The sequence below is a fragment of the Ostrea edulis genome, chromosome 3 (genome assembly GCF_947568905.1).
Source record: "Ostrea edulis chromosome 3, xbOstEdul1.1, whole genome shotgun sequence".
Classification (NCBI taxonomy): Eukaryota; Metazoa; Mollusca; class Bivalvia; order Ostreida; family Ostreidae; genus Ostrea; species Ostrea edulis.
This window is the reverse complement of record NC_079166.1, coordinates 65593321-65615113: the sequence shown is the minus strand read 5'-3', so window position 1 is coordinate 65615113 and position 21793 is coordinate 65593321. Positions and strand designations below refer to the sequence as shown.

The 21793-nt window shown below is 33.6% G+C and overlaps 1 protein-coding gene across 4 annotated transcripts in view; it reads right to left on the bottom strand.

Moving 5' to 3' along the window:
• Window positions 1–8718: 8718 nt before the first annotated feature.
• Window positions 8719–21793, bottom strand: part of LOC125674199 (neuroglian-like) — a 68265-nt gene continuing 55190 nt past the window's right edge. For all 4 annotated transcript variants that reach the window (XM_056158577.1, XM_056158578.1, XM_056158579.1 and 1 more), the window contains 4 exons: window positions 17785–17897; window positions 16081–16195; window positions 15147–15289; window positions 8719–11107 (listed from right to left, as the gene is read on the bottom strand). In XM_056158577.1, coding sequence (XP_056014552.1) covers window positions 11031–11107; window positions 15147–15289; window positions 16081–16195; window positions 17785–17897 — 448 coding nt within the window. In that variant the 3' untranslated portion in view covers window positions 8719–11030. The remainder of the gene's footprint in view (window positions 11108–15146; window positions 15290–16080; window positions 16196–17784; window positions 17898–21793) is intronic.

Sequence of the window (21793 nt, the reverse complement as noted above, 5' to 3'; positions counted from 1 at the left end):
TCCGGTCAGGGTTTTTCTAATAAGAAGGGAATGTGGTATAAAAGTATATTCACACTAAAAGCAGATTTCTTCTTTGAACTCGTAATGCTTGACTTAAGTGAAGTCATAAGGGAATTATGATGAACTTGTTTCAAATTGAATGCTTATATATGCAGAAAGGCCATTATAAAATGCAATTTTTAAGCTTTGCATTAAGAAGAGAAATATGCATACCTACTCTCACAAACAGAAACGCTGTTTATGTATTCCATCAAAGCCAAATATTGATGTGCTCCTCACGAAAATATTAACAGCTGTGAAGGAGAAACTTAAAACGTACTGTGTGATACATATGCCAGAAGTGGAGTAAATCAAATTTGGATTCTAAAAACATTCTAAAGAACTTTTAGAAACCTGAAATCGCAAAACTTTCCTCAAATCAACAACATCAAAACGTGTGACTTTACAAAACTTCACACTACCATTCCCGCAATAAATTAAAGACTAAACCTTTTTTTTTTTACATTATAGACAGTTACTTCTTCAACAAAATTGGGAAACGCAAATATTCCTATCTAGTGATCAGTCGTCCAAAATTACTTTGTTAAACGCCACTCTGATTCCACACACACGTACTCTGAAGTATGTTGGAATCCCAATGGGCACGAATTGCGCTCCTTTGTTAGCTGACCTGGTTTTTATATTCCTATGAAACAGAATTTATTCAACAATTTCTACGTAAGAAGAAAACAATCTCTTGCTGTGGCCTTCAATTCGAGATTTAAAAATACAAATGATCAACAATAATAATTTTCATTCGTATGTCTATTCGAGATATCCCAGTGAACTCAAAATAAAAGCTCCCACAGAATCGGCTACATCTGATTACGTTGACATGCGAGGTAATTATGCAGACATGCAACTTATTTATGTCAGTATATAGCTTATTTATGTTAATATGCAATTTATTTATGTCAACATGCAACTTATTTCTGTTGACATGCAACATGCGAGATGAATATGCATATCGACATATTTATCTCGCATGTCGACATAAATAAGATGCATGCCGAAATATTTTTCTCGCATGTCGACATAGATAAGTTGCATGTCAACAGATGAGTTGCATTCAGCAAGTTGGATGTCACATGTGGGCGATATTTGATAATTTTGGAATATTTTACAAACTCTCATCTGATTTATATTTTTCTTGCATGTTGACATATTTATGTTGCATGTTGACATAATTACCTTGCATGTCGACATAATCTATAGAAAGATAACTTGCAAATAGGAGGTAGAAATATGCCACATAGAAAACGACAATCGCCCTCCGCAGTTTTCCCAAACTACATATACATGTAGGATCCCGAGGTATAGTCAAATACGGTGCAAATGACGTCAGACGTTCAATCAAACGTCTTGTATCCATTTATTCGGTGATCCTGTGATTGATCATGAATCCATTGCCTGTGAAATGTTTTGAACACAACAGAAACGCATAAAAAGATTTCGTCGAAGATTCTGTATCCATATTCATCGAAATTTAGGATTCCTTGGAAAATGGTATATAGAAGAATATGTCCTTACATTTTAAAAACTCACAGGTGGAACACCGCGCCATTTTATTGCGATTGTTATGACAGAAGTTTGACTAGTTTAAGTAAACTTGGATGAAACTGACGTCATCAGCAAAGAGAAAGACACTGGGGAGACTCGACATCTATTTTTTAAATGAGTAACAATTAATCAATCATTTGAACAAATGAGGATTCCGGTTAACTTTCGTTTGGGCCTTGACGTTTGACATTGATCAGGCTTTGTAGATTAGCGAACAATAGACCATGGACCAGTAGCAGATTACCCCATCCCTCAGAGATTTTTCTAGACTATGATTGTTTGAAAATGTGTATAAAATAAAGGTAAATGACGGTTGTTGACAAAATTATGCTGGGACGATTTCAAGATATATAAAATGTAATCGCAAATTTAACATGGCCGTTATCGTATTCCATACCACATTAACGCCGACACCATGTAAATACAAACAACGAGCTAAGGGCTTCCCGGCCAGAGAGGATATTTGTAAAAAAAAAAAAATAAAAAAAAAAAAATACGTATACAGTATAGAAAACAGTTTAACATGGAAATTGGTACTTAATTCTAAATGTCTACAAACTACAATGTTCATGGATACATTTCAATCATGTCTTACGAAATCATACCACATGTATTCCCAAAACAACATGTACCTATCAGCATGTTCAGTACTAGATAAACATCATGAAAAACGGTTAATTTCTAGATACTATAATCATAGGTCCTATCTTCATCATCGTCGGAAACCCACAGTCGGTCGTTCTACGTTTACCTATCGTGGGACACAACGCCAGCATTGTCGCTGGAAGGTGTGTCTCGGTTTCTATATGCGATTGGTTGCTTTACCATTCCTTATTGCGAAATGCAACCAATGAAAAAGCCCTTTATTTCCAGTCCTCGAAAACATAGAAATTATGCTTTAGACTACGTTTAAGTTAGACAAGTTAAAAAACTTTCAGCTAGATGCTTTATCTTCACAATTGAAGCGGAGGGTGTATTTGTGTCTATAAAGACAGGGGAGGAAAAAGCTTGTGTTACCAAGCATTTACTATCGTACTGCGTACGATTCTATGTACAGGTCTACATGTTCAGCACTCGTAGTTCCATCATACGGGAGCAATATGTTTTTTAACAAACATGATATTTCATCTGTTTATATAGGTATGTTAAACTTACTTGCGTATTAAATACTGCCGTAATTTGTTCCAGTTATGTTGTCGGTACAATTTGGGTCAGTAATTGTGACCTTCGATCTTTACATACCTCCCTCGTATAAAAAACAATTGATGCCTCACCTACGCTAATTACAAAATGACACAAGAACGGGGTTGTAAGACCATATCTTAATTAAAATTTACATCTATTTTTTTTTTAAATTGTATCATGCATGACTGATTTTATTCACGTGCCATGAAGCAATGATGGTAATAAACATACCAGAGACAGATCCAGGATTTCCGAAAAAAAAGGGGGAGGGGGCACATTTGAAAGTGAAGTATTAGTTAAAATAATCAGCCATTTTGGGTGCCAAATCTGGAGTTTTCATCTATATATCTTTGATAGCGGCACAACAAAACACACACACTTTCATGGGCGCCGCCATTACAGCTAACACTTTGAGTACCGGGAATACTTATGACGATTTCCATTGGTCCTCGATAGGTCACGTAAGGTCACGCATTTGAATGAGTTATGCGAAAATATCGGCGTTGTGTCCCACGGAAAGTAAACTTAGAGCGACCGACCGTGGGTTTCTGACGATGTATCTTCATATGATATACACAACCTTGAGTTAGTAAATATAACTTTCAACATAAAAATCACTGTCCATATTCCCATGCCTTCTCACGATATAATTTAATGTATGGAAGCCCATTAATATACAATCAATAAAAATAAAACGCTTGGGTTAATTATAAGTATACATGCGAAAATGGGGGAACCCTGATAATAATGGTTCGACTATTGAGAATCGTCGAACTAATTTATGAATTGCTCAGTTTAATGAATTATATTCTACAATTGTAAAATAGATAAATATATTGCCATATGTACATATAGAATTTAACAACTTTCAATTTTCAGATAACGTTGAAAGATGTCTCATAGAAAAAAAAATCACCTTTAAGTCTTATGCCTGGAAAGCTGGAAAGTTAATCAGTTTCAAGCTCCTATGAACATCAAGATTAAAGATGTATCCTGTATTATGGATAGAATGTAGAGGATAATGATATGAACTCATTCAAAACATTAGATGACAGAGTCCCAATAATGATAAAGACTAGCTAGAAGCTTTAAATGGTGCATTACATGGCTTCTATCGCTGGTGTTATAATTTACACATATTAGTTACTAGAAGTATGTTGCACTAAATCAAGTTAACTGTAAGAGACGTTCACTCAACCTGTGTTCATTATCGGCATTTTTCCACACCCATAAATGTCTGTTCTGTAATCAAGAACAAGGAAAAAACACAAAGTGGTAAAGTGTGTTGCAAAAGCAGTAGCCATTACAAACCTGCAACGAATAAAAGTGACAATGACACAATAAGTTGGTTGGTTCATTGTGTGGGGACGTTACCATTGCCGGTGAAGGGCTGCAACATTTAGGCCCTAAGTAGCGTATAATTGATGTGAAATTTTAATTGACAGATCCGAAATCTTCCACACTAGTCTGAATTTCGCTGCTGTCAATGTCATAGGCGAGAAACGACTCCGTGACCTGGACCGGTAAATGTCCTAGTAAAAAATAAAACGAGTGAAATCGAGAGAACGATGACGTATATTGTTGTTATTTTAAGAATCTGTGGCTTGAAATTTGGCATGCGAGTAGTTAAAACATTAATCTATGCAAGATAAACGACAAATTACGCATAGGTACCTAGTTTAAGATTTTTTTTAGGCATTTGAAGCGAGTGGTTAGTTTTTTATCTGGGTCAGAGTTAGACCCCTTTCTATATTTCATGGTATCACAGAGTTCGGGCCCAAAACGGGCTTTGCCCCTGGGTTTCATACCAAAGAAAGAGATGGTGGGGTTTTTTGTATATGTAACACACAAGTTATTTTCACAGTTTATTCTGCAGGCATATATCGTAAAGTAATGACAAATGTTCCTGCAAATAAATAGATACAGCCCAGTAGCTAAGTACTTCGTTACTAGCTTGAAAATACGGATGTATATTTAATTGCTGTTGTAAAATTTAGAAATTCATTTCAAAATTAAGGATTATCTCCCTCATGCATAGCTCTTATCCTTGGACGAATTTGGCTCCACTTTTTTGGCACGCTACTTTTGGCTATATTTAGCTCTAAAACTTCATAGTTATTTCGGATTTCAAACATTTCGGTTGAGCATCACTGAAGAGACATTATTTGTCGAAATGCGCATCTGGTGCATCAAAATTGGTACCGTATAAGTTTTACATACATTAGTTTTGTGACCGCGAAAAATATGCAATTACACATGTCATAAAACATCTCGATATACTCCACTTTATCACAGATGCACAATAATTTCTTGAACTGAACTATTAATATACAAACATATATCCTATATAAGAATTCATATGCAGTATACAATACATGAAGTTGTCAATTACAAAATGGAAAAATAAATTGCGAATACGTAATGTTCACAAACCTAAGCAAGGCACGTACTATCCGGCCCTGTTAATGACCACCATGACATGCCAAGGCCAATGCTGAAATAATGTAATGCTCAATGTTTATAGACCTATTGATAAAATGAACACTGTAGGTTAAATGAAACACACATATATTATGCAAATCAAATAGTAGACACTAATATGTATGTTTTATTTATGAGATTCCCCTTGCGCTAAACGCCCAGTAACATCTAAATATGAAAAAGGGATATATGAGAATAAATAAAGGATCCTACTATTCATTTAATGCGGGAAATATACAATCAGGCGAAGTAAAGCGTGCATTGTGACGTCACAGTTAGGCTCGGCCTCTCTCTCTCTCTCTCTCTCTCTCTCTCTCTCTCTCTCTCTCTCTCTCTCTCATCAAACAATTATAAACATCAGTACATCCCATTTGCAATTTAAAAGACTGAACAAAACTAACCAACAAATTCAAAGGGTTAAAAGCGTAAGCGTAAATAATATCGTATATTTTTATTCAAAGAAACTCATGAACTCGTTCATCTATTTAGTCGTATTACTCTTTTCCTATTGGATGATTCGCTAAAAACTGTAACAGTAATAATTATCCCATTCATTTTTAACAAACTAAGTGTTTGAATCACAAATTGCACGTCAGTCTTGTAATTTTAGCATTCCAAATTAAAACACGAATAACCATAGAAGCAACTAACGAAGACAACAATATGGCCGTGCCCATATGAATCACAAAATTTTCAGTGAACGTAAGTAAAGATGATATATATTCCTTTGCTGATTTTCTCATTTTTTCTTTTACATACCTGTTACATTCAGAGCCTTGCTTCGCGGACGGGCATTAAGCCCGTCCGAGCTCCGCTCGGTATTAGCTACATGTATCACTTATGAATTCTATGTAAATGTCTAAGAAAAACGTTATTTCTATTTAGCAAAGAATCCCCTGTACATGTAATACCTTAAACACATGATAGTGAACATATACATGTAATACTTTCAAAATATTCACTGGCAAATTATTGTGTATATGTAAATGACAAAAATATCACCAAAACTTACACAACATCAAACAGGTCTCCACCATACTGTGTCTCGTGCAAAAACACCGCCGAAATAACAGGTTCTATTGTTACAGACAAATGATCAATCGCTGACCATCTTCACAAGTGTGAAAAACATTACAAGATATTATCTTATCGCACAAAGAATGTTTTACCAAAATATATACATAATAACTAATGATATAGCACTTTTTTAATTCACTTTAAATATAATATCAATATCTTATAATTATGAACCATACACACAGAATATTCTGAAATGCTCTTCTCAATAGCAAGTACTCATGACATAATGGATAAGATCGTCGCCCATCAAGCACATCACCCACACCCGGTTCAAATCCTACTCGCGATAATAACTTTCTTTTTCTTCCTTACATAATCATGATATCGTTTTGAAGGGTTCATCAAAGAAAAATAATCCACCATAGGAATTTTCAAAATTTTGTTTACTGCTTGATTTATTTTACATAGAATTCATAACATTAAAGTATATAGGAAGAGCATGTCTTGATAAAATATTTTGAAAAGAAATTATATTTTCATACAAATTTCTTGGTAGAAAGTTACATACACTTTCTCTTTCTGAAAATATGAAATAAAATAAATCACTTACCACACATAAATATTTTTTGTTTGTTTACAAAATTAGATTTTTCTTATTTTTACAAACGGCAGAATACCTTAACGGGTGTCACCCCCTAAAAGCGTTGAATTAACAGACGTTTCCGTTAACGTTCACTTTACGTGCTACCTTTTTTGTTTTTAGCAAAACTGTGCTTTTAAGGAGAGCTTCACATCTAGGTTGGTTGGAGTTTGTTTTACGTTCGATCGAGAATTTTTCACTCATATTGAGACGTCACCAGCTGTAAGTTAGGTACATGTACCACAAACCTATGCATTGTGTTCAGGACCCTAGCAGTGATGATTCTTTATTATGCCTACGCCTGTAGCGACACGGACCTCCTTTTAAAACCCTTCTAAATGCCAAACATCTGGCGAAGACGCAATCAATATATATATTTAGGTCTTAGGTTTGACACGGCCATGGCACGAGCAGGGCTTGAACTCATGATTTTACGTTTACGAAGCGAACGCTCTGTAACTTATAGCTACCACGCCAAGGAAGTAAAATATCCATTCCATTGCCGCCAAGGAAGTAAAATATCCATTCCATTGCCAATGGAACATCACTGCAAGACCATCACTGTATTTCCAACAATACTGAATAAAACAGTACCTTAAAAATTGGCGTCCAATAACATTGTTAAACACAATATATAAAATAGCTTCAGGTTCTATTGCCAATAGATTAAAAACACATATTAGTAAACTTATAAATATAGACCAAACTGGTTTCATTAGCAATAGATATATTGGTGAAAATACACGGTTGATATATGACAGTATGCAGTTTACTGAAGAAGAAGAAATTCCTGGGCTTTTATTACTTCTAGATTTTGAGAAAGCTTTTGACACGATATCATGGGATTTTATTTAAAGTACTTTACACTATTTTAATTTTGGGTCTTCCATTAAAGAATGGATTAGAATATTTTATCACAATATTACATCCGCAGTTATACAAGGAGGTCATGTCTCTGAATCTTTCAATATACAACGTGGTTGTAGACAAGGCGATCCTTTGTCACCATATAGTTTTCTATTTTGTGCTGAAATTTTAGCAATTATGATAAGAAAAAACAGTAATATTAAAGGAATCACTGTTAGAAATACTGAAAAAAAAATATATCTCAGTTGGCAGATGATACATCAATTATACTTGACGGTAGTAGAGAATCTCTCCTAGAAACTGTAAGGACACTGAACATGTTTTCTGAACTATCAGGTTTATGTATTAACTGCTCCAAAACTCATGCAGTCTGGATAGGTACTAAGAGATTTAGTCAAGAAATAATATATTCAACTCTAAATTTTTCTTGGGGTAATAGTAGATTTACTTTACTCGGTATTCACTTTGATGTAGACTTGCAAAATATTTCCAAAATGAATTATGAACCAAAGCTGATAAAGATGAAGGCAATTATCAGCAAGTGGAGTAAAAGATATCTAACACCAATAGGAAGGATAACTGTACTTAAAACTTTGGTGTTACCTCCTTTAAATCATATTCTGATGTCTATTCCTAATCCGTCTGATGTTTTTTGTAAAGAATTAGAAAAACTCTTTTACTCCTTTGTATGGAATGGTCCTAGCCACCGCATTAAGAAAGATATCATTACAAAAACATATGAAAATGGTGGTTTACGAATGATTAATATAAAAGCCTTTATTGCATCTTTAAATTTTTTTTGGATGAGACAATTAATCTTTACAGATAAAGGCTTTGAACTCTTCATTCCCAAGCTTGATTTGACAAAATTAACCACATGTGGAATAGATTATATACATGAGATTAAAAATACACTCAAAAATGTCTTTTGGATAGATGTCTTTAATGCTTGGATAGACTTAGTTCAGAAAGACAGCCTTCTTATAGAAAAGGCAAAAGGTGATGTACCACTTTTTTTTAATCTAAACATTATCATAGGTAAAAAAACTTATTTCAATAAAAATCTGTTTGAGTATAACATACAATATGTAAATGATATCATACATGAAGATGGTACTTTTTATACATATGAAAAAATTTCATCCATTTATCCTTGTGTATATATTAATTATTTTTTTTATTTTAGAATTTATGGGTATAGTACAAGCAGTAAAAGCATGGATGAAAACAAAAAATAATGAAGGGGCTATATTTAAGGTACAAAATTCCTTGATTTTACCCAATATCTATAAATTGGCATGTTGTAAGAAATCAAAACATATTTATGATATATTGAACTATAACGATACTGAACCAATCTGTAAAACAAAATGGAACACTCTATTTGGACTTGAAGAAAGTGAATGGAGAACAATTTATAAGTTACCATTTAAGTTAACAAAAAATTCAAAATTTCAATGGTTCCAATATAGACTTATTAATATAATTTTGGCTACAAACACTTTCCTGCATAAAATTAAGAGGAAGGATACAAAAAGCTGTACATTTTGTAAATTGGAAGAAGAAACATTGGAACACCTCTTCTGGGAATGTGTAAATGTTCAATCTTTTTAGATACTTTGGAAACATATGTTGAAGAAAATACAAATCTACAGTTATCTATTACAAAAAGAAACTTTTTGCTGGGTTTTCTTGATTCAAACAAATATATTCAAAACACACTTTTTCTGTGGTTAAAGTACTACATATATACAATGAGGTGTACAGAAAAGACATTAAGTATAATAGTAGCGATATCTCAATTGAAAAAGAACTATGAGACCTTGAAATACATCATCCTCTATAAAAATGGTGAAAAAACAAAATTTGACACAACCTGGAATGGATGGAACCTTTTATTCAATTGAAACAGCCTCTTGATATATTTATTCTCTCTCTCTCTCTCTCATAATTTTTTTTCTGTAACTTGAAGATTGATGCATATATGCCACTTGTGTTGATATTACAGAATAGAAGAAAATAAAGAATTATAAAAAAAAAAACCCAAAAAACCCCCCCAATACTGAATAACAATAAAAGCTTCGTCCCGGCGTGGGGATCCGGGTTATAATAGGTCCTCAGTACCCCTTCCTTGTCATAAGAGGCAACTAAATGGGGCGGTCCTTCGTATGAGACCACAAAACCGAGGCCCTGTCTCACAGCAGGTGTGGCACGATAAAGATATATCCCTGCTCAAAGGCCGTAAGCGCCGAGCATAGGCCTAAATTTTGCAGCCCTTCACCAGCAATGGTGACATCTCCACATGAGTGAAATATTCTCGAGAGGGACGTTAAACAATAAAAAATCAATCGACCAATAAAAGCTTGTATTCCCATACTATTAAAACGATCCGTCTTCGTCGCACTATAAGATTATCCACAATGCTAAAAGGTTGTTTTCATTTAGAAAGATGATCTGTTTTGTAGGAGTGGAGAGGTTGTCGCTTTAAGATGACCTTGAGATGAAGAACAATATCCTATGTGACCTAGTGCAATGATTCAATCCGTACATATAACATTATTTATTACTTGGTAAGAGTACCTTTAACTAGAAAAACAAAATTTTTGCACCAAATAAATAATTATTACAAAGGACTTGTGAAAAATATTAACACAAACCCTAATCACAATCATACTATTCTTAAAACTATAAAAGATAATATGCAAGCATGTGTATTATAAAAATTTCAATTTATATATATACAAACCTCAAAACATTCGAAAATCCATTCATGACAAAACACACCATACTTACAAAAGCACTTACAAAGATTACACACCAATCTGTACACACACATACAAATACACTAGACTTAGCATAGAAATCAATCACTAGTAAAATGTAGATGATGTTTTAAAATTCCCTCTGCGTGTTCTAAAGAATCAACCTCGACTACCAATTTTATGTAAACTCTTGATATTAGAGATATAAAAAGTTCTGGTCGAGGCGAGCGTGAAATACCATCAACCAATCTGTTAAATCAGAAATATTTTTACTACTCATTGTTAAATACGAAAACATGTGCCTCATGTCGCAGTCTGTTTCTCCAATGTTATAAACAGTCTTTCTCAACCAAATAACAAAAAATTCCTGTGTAGAGACGGGGATAGTTTTGCTAGTGGTAATGCGGTCAACACCGACTGATTTACACGTCATTGGAATGTTCTGTATTCATCCACAGTATAAGAGGTATGTTGGTTTATAAAATGGCGGCTAAAGTGACCAGAGCAGCAGACAGCAGAGTCCTCGGAGCCGGCATTGCTGAAGAAGCGCCACCTAGAAAACAATGTTTCTAGTTTTACTCTAAATATATAAATACAAGTTTATTTAAATACTGCGATGAAAAGCTTTTAAATAAACGTTCCTTTCATGCGTCAATAAAAGGTGAAGATAACGAACAGTGATCAATCTCATAACTCCTATAATCAATACAAAATAAAGAGTTGGGCAAACATGGACCCCTGGATATACCAGACCTGGGATCAGGTGCTTAGGAGGAGCAATCATTCCCTGTCGACCGGTCACCCCCACCCCCCACCCCCCCGTGAGCCCTATATCTTGATCAGGTAAACGGAGTTATCCGTATTCAAAATGAGTGTGCCAAGAACGGCCTAACAATCGGTATGAAACACGTCAGACAGCATTTGACCCAATGATATGTTGTATTGGCAAACTAGAACGTTATAACAACCATAGAAATTTGCTAAATGCTGACTCAAAACGAGACTATTCAAACCCCTGCACCATCAACTTGTTTGCCAGTAGCCTGCTTCGATTTAAAAACTGACCATAAGCAGAACAAGCCATTGCGTATCGAATACGTCGAGAGATACAAACAGCATATGCAGGTGATAATGGAATATTGCAACATAAATATGGGAAGTTGAAGATGGAGAAGTAAAATCATCACGTTTGTCAAAAAGTTGAGTTGTCAGTTTGCCGTTAATATCTACTTTCAATAAAAATATCTAAGTATGAAGCAGATGTGGACGACTCCGTGGGGTCTTTTACACGTATTTCGAATTCACTGGAATATATCGTACCTACATATGAATGAAAATTATTATTGCTAATAGATAATACGTGGTCGATATATCTAAATGTCGAATTGAAGGCCACAGCAAGATGTTTATTCTTCTCATGTAGAAGTTTTGGAATAAATTCTGCATCATAGGAATATAAAAACAGGTCAGCTAAGAAATGAGCACAATTCGTGCCCATGGGGATTCCAATAGACTGTTGGAAGACCTGATCACCAAAGACCACGAAGATATTGTCAATGAGGAACTCCAGCATATTTTTATGTCAACTTCAGAATACTTGTGTCTGGAATCAGAGTGGCGTTCGACAAAGCATTTTTTTGGATGACTGGTCACTAGATAGGAATATTTGCGTTTTCGATTTTTGTTGAAGAAACAGCTGTCTATGATGTAAAACTTTTACGGTACCAATTTTGATGCACCAGATATGATGTCAAAAATTCTAGTATTTAATTTATTGTGAGGAATGGTCGTGTAAAGTGTTGAAAAGTCATACGTTTCGATTTTGTTGATCTGAGAAAGTTTTGCGATTTCAAATTTAGTAAAGAATTTCAGAATATTTTAGAATTCACATTTGATTTACACCACATCTGGCATATGTAGCCGCACAATACGTTTGAAGTGTCTCCTTCACAGCTGTTAATATTTTCGTGAGGAGCAAAGATAGGGGCTTGGTAGAGCACTTACTGGATCAAATAATGTATCTTTGTAAGGGTTATGAAGTTTAGGAATCCAGTATAGGTACGGTAACTCATATTCATACGACCTACTGACTGGGATATCAAATGTGTCTAAAACTGAAGCATGGTTTTTAAGAATTTCGTCTTTTGAAAGGGCAGTTGGAGTATAAGTACGATTACCAAACGTGGAATTAATGCCAAGTTCGTTTAAAATACAGTTGCAATAATTGTTGTAATAATGAGCCTTACAAAGACCAGGTTGTTACGAGCTTTGTCAGCTGGAACTGTAATACATGCATTCCTCCTAAGATATCAAATGTGACGTCAAATTAGAATTATAACCAAGGTGAAAGGACAGAGAACAGTAGGGTAAATGTACCATGTGACCCATAATTTCCTTAAAACCATGAATCCCACTAAACGCGTGTTTCATGATGATACCTTGATAGAAAATACACAACCATAAATGTATGTGACTAAAATCACAGGATCGTCACAGAGTTTGACAAATTTAAGGTATCAAGAAAAGAAAAGAAACTCTTCTTAATTCATTTTAGATTTTGCTTCGGAAAACACGAGTAAAAGGTTGCTTATATGCCATTTTTCTGTCAAAGTTACAGTTCATACTGGTGTATATAACACACAAAAGTTTGAGGTGGACAAGCGTGAGCTCTAGATTTTCTGAAGTAACAAATGTTTCAGATTTGTCAATTATTGACCAAAACTGAGAAAAATTTATTTAATTATTATTTTTGACTTTGTGGCGTTCCTGTGAACTTGGAATATGTCAAATGTTAAAGTCGATTCTCATTTTGAGATGGCCAAAATGTGTTGCACTAAATCACAAACTATACTGTTTTGTACGAAAGCCGAGATGTGCCAGGGTATATAGGTGATATTAATTTAACTGTTGGTCACCACTTATTATATATGTAAATTAATTGGTGGTCGCCATTTATTTTCTCTGGCGGCCGCCACCTAATTTATCAGACAGCCGCGTTACTTATCTCGCTTTTCTCTCTGTCTTTCTCTTTTTCCAAAATGATAGGGAGTGCAAATTCCGTAACTCCTTCTCCAAAAATTAACAGCATTGCTGTTTGTCGAACTTGCTATCTATTTACATAATTATACGAATGTTCATGATATCAAGAGTCAACAGATAGATAGACACACGAGAGAATATTATGTGTGCTAACGATACCTATATAAATTTGTAACAGGGACGTATCCCACCCACCCCCCTTTTCATTTTTTTTGAGAACGCTGATTGTCCGTTATTTTTACATGCAAAGTAAGTTATTTGCACATACAAAGTAAGATATATTGGCGGAGTGACCTCCACCCCACTTGTTTTAGTGGTACATGTTCATGTAGTAATGAATGGTAAAAATGTAAGCTTGAATGAAAAGATGTATGAATGATACCCCACCCCCTCCTATTCAGGAATATGAGGTTTGGGCAACAGAAAAATTTCAGACTCCTTTTCTGTTTGTCAACAGTCGTAGGAGACAGTTTTCATCCGGCCATTTTCTCACTTTGGAAAACGATGCTATGTGTCTGCGTACGACTCTATGCTGTTTAAAAATATTTCGGAATAGCTCTAAATCTGAAAAATTTATTTTGTTGTGAAAATGTGCTATTTTGATAGTTTTGTATGTAGCTTTAACCATAATCATTGATAAAATTAAAACTAGATTAAAATATTTTACTAGAATAAAGATTTCGGTTCTATTGAATACATGTATATAGTATCGTATTGAAATAATGTATTGTACGGGAAGACAATAATGTAATTTTGCTTCATTCAGAGTCTCTAGATAGATTTCTTAACACAAACATCAATAATAGAAGTTTATATACCTAATTTTTTCAGTCATTTCGACACCAAAATGACATCTAGTATTGCTTTAACAATGTATAATTATGTCTATTACAATGGTCAATCGATCGGTTAGATATTATTTTTATATTCAAATACATTATGTGAATTTTCCTTCCTGACAGAGGTGACGATGTGGTAACCTGTGGATAGGGTGGGAAGAGGAAGTTGATGAATATGTGGTAACTGGTAAATAGGGAGGGAAGAGGAAGTTGATAAAGATGTGGTAACTGGTAAATAGGGAGGGAAGAGGAAGTTGATGACGATGTGGTAACTGGTGGATAGGGTGGGAAGAGGAAGTTGATGAAGATGTGGTAACTGGTGGATAGGGTGGGAAGAGGAAGTTGATGAATATGTGGTAACTGGTAAATAGGAAGGGAAGAGGAAGTTGATGAAGATGTGGTAACTGGTAAATAGGGAGGGAAGAGGAAGTTGATGAAGATGTGGTAACTGGTGGATAGGGTGGGAAGAGGAAGTTGATGAAGATGTGGTAACTGGTAGATAGGGTGGGAAGAGGAAGTTGATGACGATGTGGTAACTGGTGGATAGGGAGGGAAGAGGAAGTTGATGACGATGTGGTAACTGGTGGATAGGGTGGAAAGAGGAAGTTGAGAGTTTTACATGCATTTTTGGATGATTCATATTGTGTGATTATACTTTAGAATCATAATGGATTCTGTGTAACTGGCTGAAAAATCTTGTTATTTTCAACTTACTAGTTGAACACATGATTCCGCCCTCACGTTTTGATTTCAGAGTGATAACTTTTCTGGCAGTTTCAGATGCAAACGACGCGGCCTCTTCACTGCCACATTTAGACACGGCCTTCTTCGCACACGTGGAATACATTGATATTCTCCTGTAAGTAAAAGAAAATATAGATATTGATCGTCTGTGTCATTTAATTTTTCTTGTAACATGTAATTTGATTGACTGAACACCAAGAAAGCATATAAATAATAGTGTATAAAGAAACCTTGTATGGGAACACACCCCTTTCACAACCTTCGCGAATTATAAACGTAAATTGCACAAAGTGAGATTGTATTGTGTATCACACGTCAAAATTAGCTTCATTCCTTAAATGATTTCCAAAAAGCTGTGCTAAAATTAGGTCAACTTTCATTAGGTCAACTTTCATGTAGTATTGTAGGAAAAATTGCATAAATTCATGACAAGATAGAGTGAAAGAGAAAAAGAAATAGAAAGAAGAAGGCAATATATGACAGATATCCAGGATCCATTACCTAATATTATGTAATTTGATATTAGTCGATTGCTTAAAAACACTTTGGAAATAATATTGAATTTTCTACACATAGAAAATGCTGAAACTAATAATCGATTAGATATCGCTAGAGAATCAAACCTGATGAATGTAATCTAAAAGAATATATGCTACGGTTTACCTCAATAAATGTTTTTGAATGAACACATTGAATGAAAATATAAAACACAGGTACAGTAAAAACTAATCGGACACCTGTACAATCCGTTTTACTGGGCACTCCGACTCATATTTTTGTTGTCAATTTCATATTTTTTTTTTTTTTTACACTGATTATTCCGACACACTGTGTATTCCGACAGAAACTCCGAGTGCATGTGGGATTAGACATGTTTCACTGTACATCTGAATTAAGCACTCACCGACATTCCTCCTCTTCATTTTCCTCCTCCCCACCTTGCATGTCTGGTGATAAGTACTTCTGACAGTCCTGATTAACAGATGCGTTAGAAAGACACTCTTTGTAGGTAGCGAGTCCTAAACGTGTCGAAAACAAAGACTCAGCAATACAGTGCTGCTATATATTACAAGTCTCTACTATGGTGACTTTGACAGTAGAAATACTATAGGATTAAACATTCTTTTTGAAGAATTTATCGATGTGTAAACTCTGGACAATTTACTCACAAACTGAATAAAAGTGCGAAACACTTTTATGTTAAGTTTGTGTGTAAAATGTTCAGATTTTACACATCGATAAATTCTTGAAAAAGAATGTTTGATTCTTATACCTCTAATTCATTACCTGTATTATCAATTTCAAAAAATTGAATAGAATTTGTCTATATTGACTTTGACAGTAGAAATATTGAGGTATGGACATGACTATATTGACTTTGGCAGTAGAAATACTAAGGTATGGACATGATTATATTGACTTTGACAGTAGAAATACTAAGGTATGGACATGACTATATTGACTTTGACAGTAGAAATACTGAGGTATGAACCTGTCTATATTGACTTTGACAGTAGAAATACTGAGGTATGAACCTGTCTATATTGACTTTGACAGTAGAAATACTGAGGTATGAACCTGTCTATATTGATTTTGACGGTAGAAATACTGAGGTATGAACCTGTCTATATTGACTTTGACAGTAGAAATACTGAGGTATGAACCTGTGTATATTGACTTTGACAGTAGAAATACTGAGGTATGGACCTGTCTATATTGATTTTGACAGTAGAAATATTGAGGTATGAACCTGTCTATATTGACTTTGACAGTAGAAATACTGAGGTATGGACCTGTCTATATTGACTTTGACAGTAGAAATACTGAGGTATGGATATGACTACATTGATTGTGACAGTAGAAATACTGAGGTATGGATATGACTACATTGATTGTGACAGTAGAAATACTGAGGTATGGACATGACTACATTGATTCTGACAGTAGAAATACTGAGGTATGGGGATATGACTACATTGATTGTGACAGTAGAAATACTGAGGTATGGATATGACTACATTGATTGTGACAGTAGAAATACTGAGGTATGGATATGACTACATTGATTGTGACAGTAGAAATACTGAGGTATGGATATGACTACATTGATTGTGACAGTAGAAATACTGAGGTATGGATATGACTACATTGATTGTGACAGTAGAAATACTGAGGTATGGATATGACTACATTGATTGTGACAGTAGAAATACTGAGGTATGGATATGACTACATTGATTGTGACAGTAGAAATACTGAAGTATGGATATGACTACATTGTGACAGTAGAAATACTGAGGTATGGATATGACTACATTGATTGTGACAGTAGAAATACTGAAGTATGGATATGACTACATTGATTGTGACAGTAGAAATACTGAGATATGGATATGACTACATTGATTGTGACAGTAGAAATACTGAGGTATGGATATGACTACATTGATTGTGACAGTAGAAATACTGAGGTATGGATATGACTACATTGATTGTGACAGTTGAAATACTGAGGTATGGATATGACTACATTGATTGTGAAGGTAGAAATACTGAGGTATGGATATGACTACATTTATTGTGACGGTAGAAATACCGTAGAACGAACCTGTCTTGATACTGGAGTCTCTGCAGAACTCGTTGTATCCCATCCCCAAACCTTCTACCATTTTGTCTCCAGGACATTTAGCATTCAAACATGCGATAGAATTATTCATTGCACTGCAATACATAATGTAACATTCATTATCAATAAATATACGTAAGGAAGTTTATTGATGTTGCAATTCTTGAATGAAGTTGTTCACTGCATGACTTATGTAATGTTGTTGATTGATGTTGTTGATAAATGTTATGTTGTTGGTGTTATGTCGATTGATGTTATATGTTGACTGATGTTGTGTTGTTGATTGATGAAATGATAATGATGTTATGTTGATTATTGTTGGTGATTATTGTTGCTGTTGTTGATATAATGTTATTGTTGATGTTATGTTGAGTATTGTTGTTGTTGGTTGATGTTATGTTGAGTATTGTTGTTGTTGGTTGGTGTTGTGTTGATTATTGGTGTTGTTGGTTGATGTTGTGTTGATTATTGTTGTTGTTGGTTGATGTTATGTTGATTATTGGTGTTGTTGGTTGATGTTGTGTTGATTATTGTTGTTGTTGGTTGATGTTATGTTGAGTATTGTTGTTGTTGGTTGATGTTGTGTTGATTATTGGTGTTGTTGGTTGATGTTATGTTGATTATTGTTGTTAATTAATTGAATGTTGATTATTGCTGCTGTTGATTGATGTAATGCTGTTGTTGATGTAATATTATTGTCGATGACATGTTGAGTATTGTTGTTGTTGGTTGATGTTATGTTGATTATTGTTGTTGTTGATTGATGTAATGCTGTTGTTGATGTAATGTTATTGTTGATGTAATGTTATTGTTGATGTTATGTGGATTGATATCATGCTGTTTAATTTATGTCATGTTGCTGTTTATAGTTATTGTCTAATTTTTTTTATGTTACACAGTATGTTGTTGTATGTTATTCTATTGTCATATATATTATTCTTGTCCCATGTGTTTGTGTTATATGTTTACTGTCCTGCATGTATGTATTTAGCTCACCTGAGACAACGTGAGCTTTTCTGATCTCAATTCGTCAATTGTTTACTGTCCTTTGTTTTTATTCTATATGTTTACAGTCCTATGTGTTTGTTTTATATGTTTACAGTCCTATGTGTTTGTTTTATATGTTTACAGTTCTATGTGTGTGTTTTATATGTTTACAGTCCTATGTGTTTGTTTTATATTTTTACAGTCCTATGTGTTTGTTGTATAAGTTTATAGTCCTATGTGTTTGCTTTATATGTTTACAGTCGTACGTGTTTGTTTTATATGTTTACAGTTCTGTGTGTTTTATATGTTTACAGTCCTATGTGTTTGTTTTATATGTTTACAGTCCTATATGTGTGTTTACAGTCCTATGTGTTTGTTTTATATATTTACAGTCCTATGTGTTTGTTTTATATGTTTACAGTCGTACGTGTTTGTTTTATATGTTTACAGTTCTGTGTGTTTTATATATTTACAGTTCTATGTGTGTGCTTTATATGTTTACAGCCCTATGTGTTTGTTTTATGTGTTTACAGTCCTATGTGTTTGTTTTATGTGTTTACAGTCCTATGTGTTTGTTTTATGTGTTTAGAGTCGTACGTGTGTGTTTTACATGTTTACAGTCCTATGTGTTTGTTTTATATATTTACAGTCCTATGTGTTTGTTTTATGTGTTTACAGTCCTATGTGTTTGTTTTATATGTTTACAGTCGTACGTGTGTGTTTTATATGTTTACTATCTCATGTGTCTGTTTTCTACTTTCATTGTCGTATGTTTCTGTTGTATACGTTTTTTGTACTATGTTTCTATTTTGTATGTTAATTGTCCTCTGATGTTTTTATAATATTGATTGTCCTATATGGTTGTTTTATATTTACAGTCCTATGTGTTTGTTGTATAAGTTTATAGTCCTATGTGTTTGTTTTATATGCTTACAGTCCTATGTGTGCGTTTTATATGTTTACAGTGCTATGTGTTTGTTTTATATGTTTACAGTGCTATGTGTTTGCTTTATATGCTTACAGTCCTATGTGTTTGATTTATATGCTTACAGTCCTATGTGTTTGATTTATATGTTTACAGTGCTATGTGTGTGTTGTTTATGTTTACAGTTCTATGTGTTTGTTTTATGTTTACTGTTCTATGTGTGTGGTTTATATGTTTACAGTCCTATGTGTTTGTTTTATATGTTTACAGTCCTATGTGTTTGTTTTATTTGTTTACAGTTCTATGTGTTTGTTTTATATGCTGACATTCCTATGTGTCTGTTGTATATGTTTACAGTCCTATGTGTGTGTTGTTTATGTTTACAGTCCTATGTGTGTATTTTATATGTTTACAGTCGTATATGTTTGTTCCATATATTTACATTCCTATGTGTTTGTTTTATGTTTACTGTTCTATGTGTGTGTTTTATATATTTACATTCCTATGTGTTTGTTTTATGTTTACTGTTCTATGTGTGTGTTTTATATATTTACAGTCCTATGTGTGTGCTTTATATGTTTACTATCTCATGTGTCTGTTTTCTACTTTCATTGTCGTATGTTTCTGTTGTATATGTTTTTGTACTATGTTTCTATTTTGTATGTTAATTGTCCTCTGATGTTTTTATAATATTGATTGTCCTATTTGGTTGTTTCATATTTACAGTCCTATGTGTTTGTTGTACAAGTTTACAGTCCTATGTGTTTGTTTTATATGTTTACAGTCCTATGTGTTTGTTGTACAAGTTTACAGTCCTATGTGTTTGTTTTATATATTTACAGTCCTATGTGTTTGTTTTATATGTTTACAGTCCTATGTGTTTGTTTTATATGTTTACAGTTGTTTGTGTTTGTTTTATATGTTTACAGTCCTATGTGTGTGCTTTATAAGTTTACAGTCCTATGTGTGTGCTTTATATGTTTACAGTCCTATGTGTTTGTTGTATAAGTTTATAGTCCTATGTGTTTGTTTTATATGTCTACAGTCCTATATGTGTGCTTTATATGTTTACATTTCTATGTGTTTGTTTTATATGTTTACATTTCTATGTGTTTGTTTTATATGTCTACAGTCCTATATGTGTGCTTTATATGTTTACATTTCTATGTGTTTGTTTTATATGTTTACAGTCCTATATGTGTGCTTTATATGTTTACATTTCTATGTGTTTGTTTTATATGTTTACAGTCCTATATGTGTGCTTTATATGTTTACATTTCTATGTGTTTGTTTTATATGTTTACAGTCCTATATGTGTGCTTTATATGTTTACATTTCTATGTGTTTGTTTTATATGTTTACAGTCCTATATGTGTGCTTTATATATTTACAGTCCTATGTGTTTGTTTTATATATTTACAGTCCTATGTGTGTATTTTATAAGTTTACAGTCGTATGTGTTTGTTTTATATATTTACAGTCGTATGTGTGTGCTTTATAAGTTTACAGTCCTATGTGTTTGTTTTATATATTTACAGTCCTATGTATGTGCTTTATAAGTTTACAGTCCTATGTGTTTGTTTCATATATTTACAGTCCTATGTGTGTGCTTTATAAGTTTACAGTCCTATGTGTTTGTTTTATATTTTTACAGTTCTATGTGTTTGTTTTATGTGTTTACGGTTCTATGTGTTTGTTTCATATATTTACCGTCCTATGTGTTTGTTTTATATATTTACAGTCCTATGTGTGTGCTTTATAAGTTTACAGTCCTATGTGTTTGTTTTATATATTTACAGTCCTATGTGTGTGCTTTATAAGTTTACAGTCCTATGTGTTTGTTTCATATATTTACAGTCCTATGTGTGTGCTTTATAAGTTTACAGTCCTATGTGTTTGTTTTATATGTTTACAGTTCTATGTGTTTGTTTTATGTGTTTACAGTCCTATGTGTTTGTTTCATATATTTACAGTCCTATGTGTGTGTTTTATATGTTTACTATCTCATGTGTCTGTTTTCTACTTTCATTGTCGTATGTTTCTGTTGTATATGTTTTTGTACTATGTTTCTATTTTGTA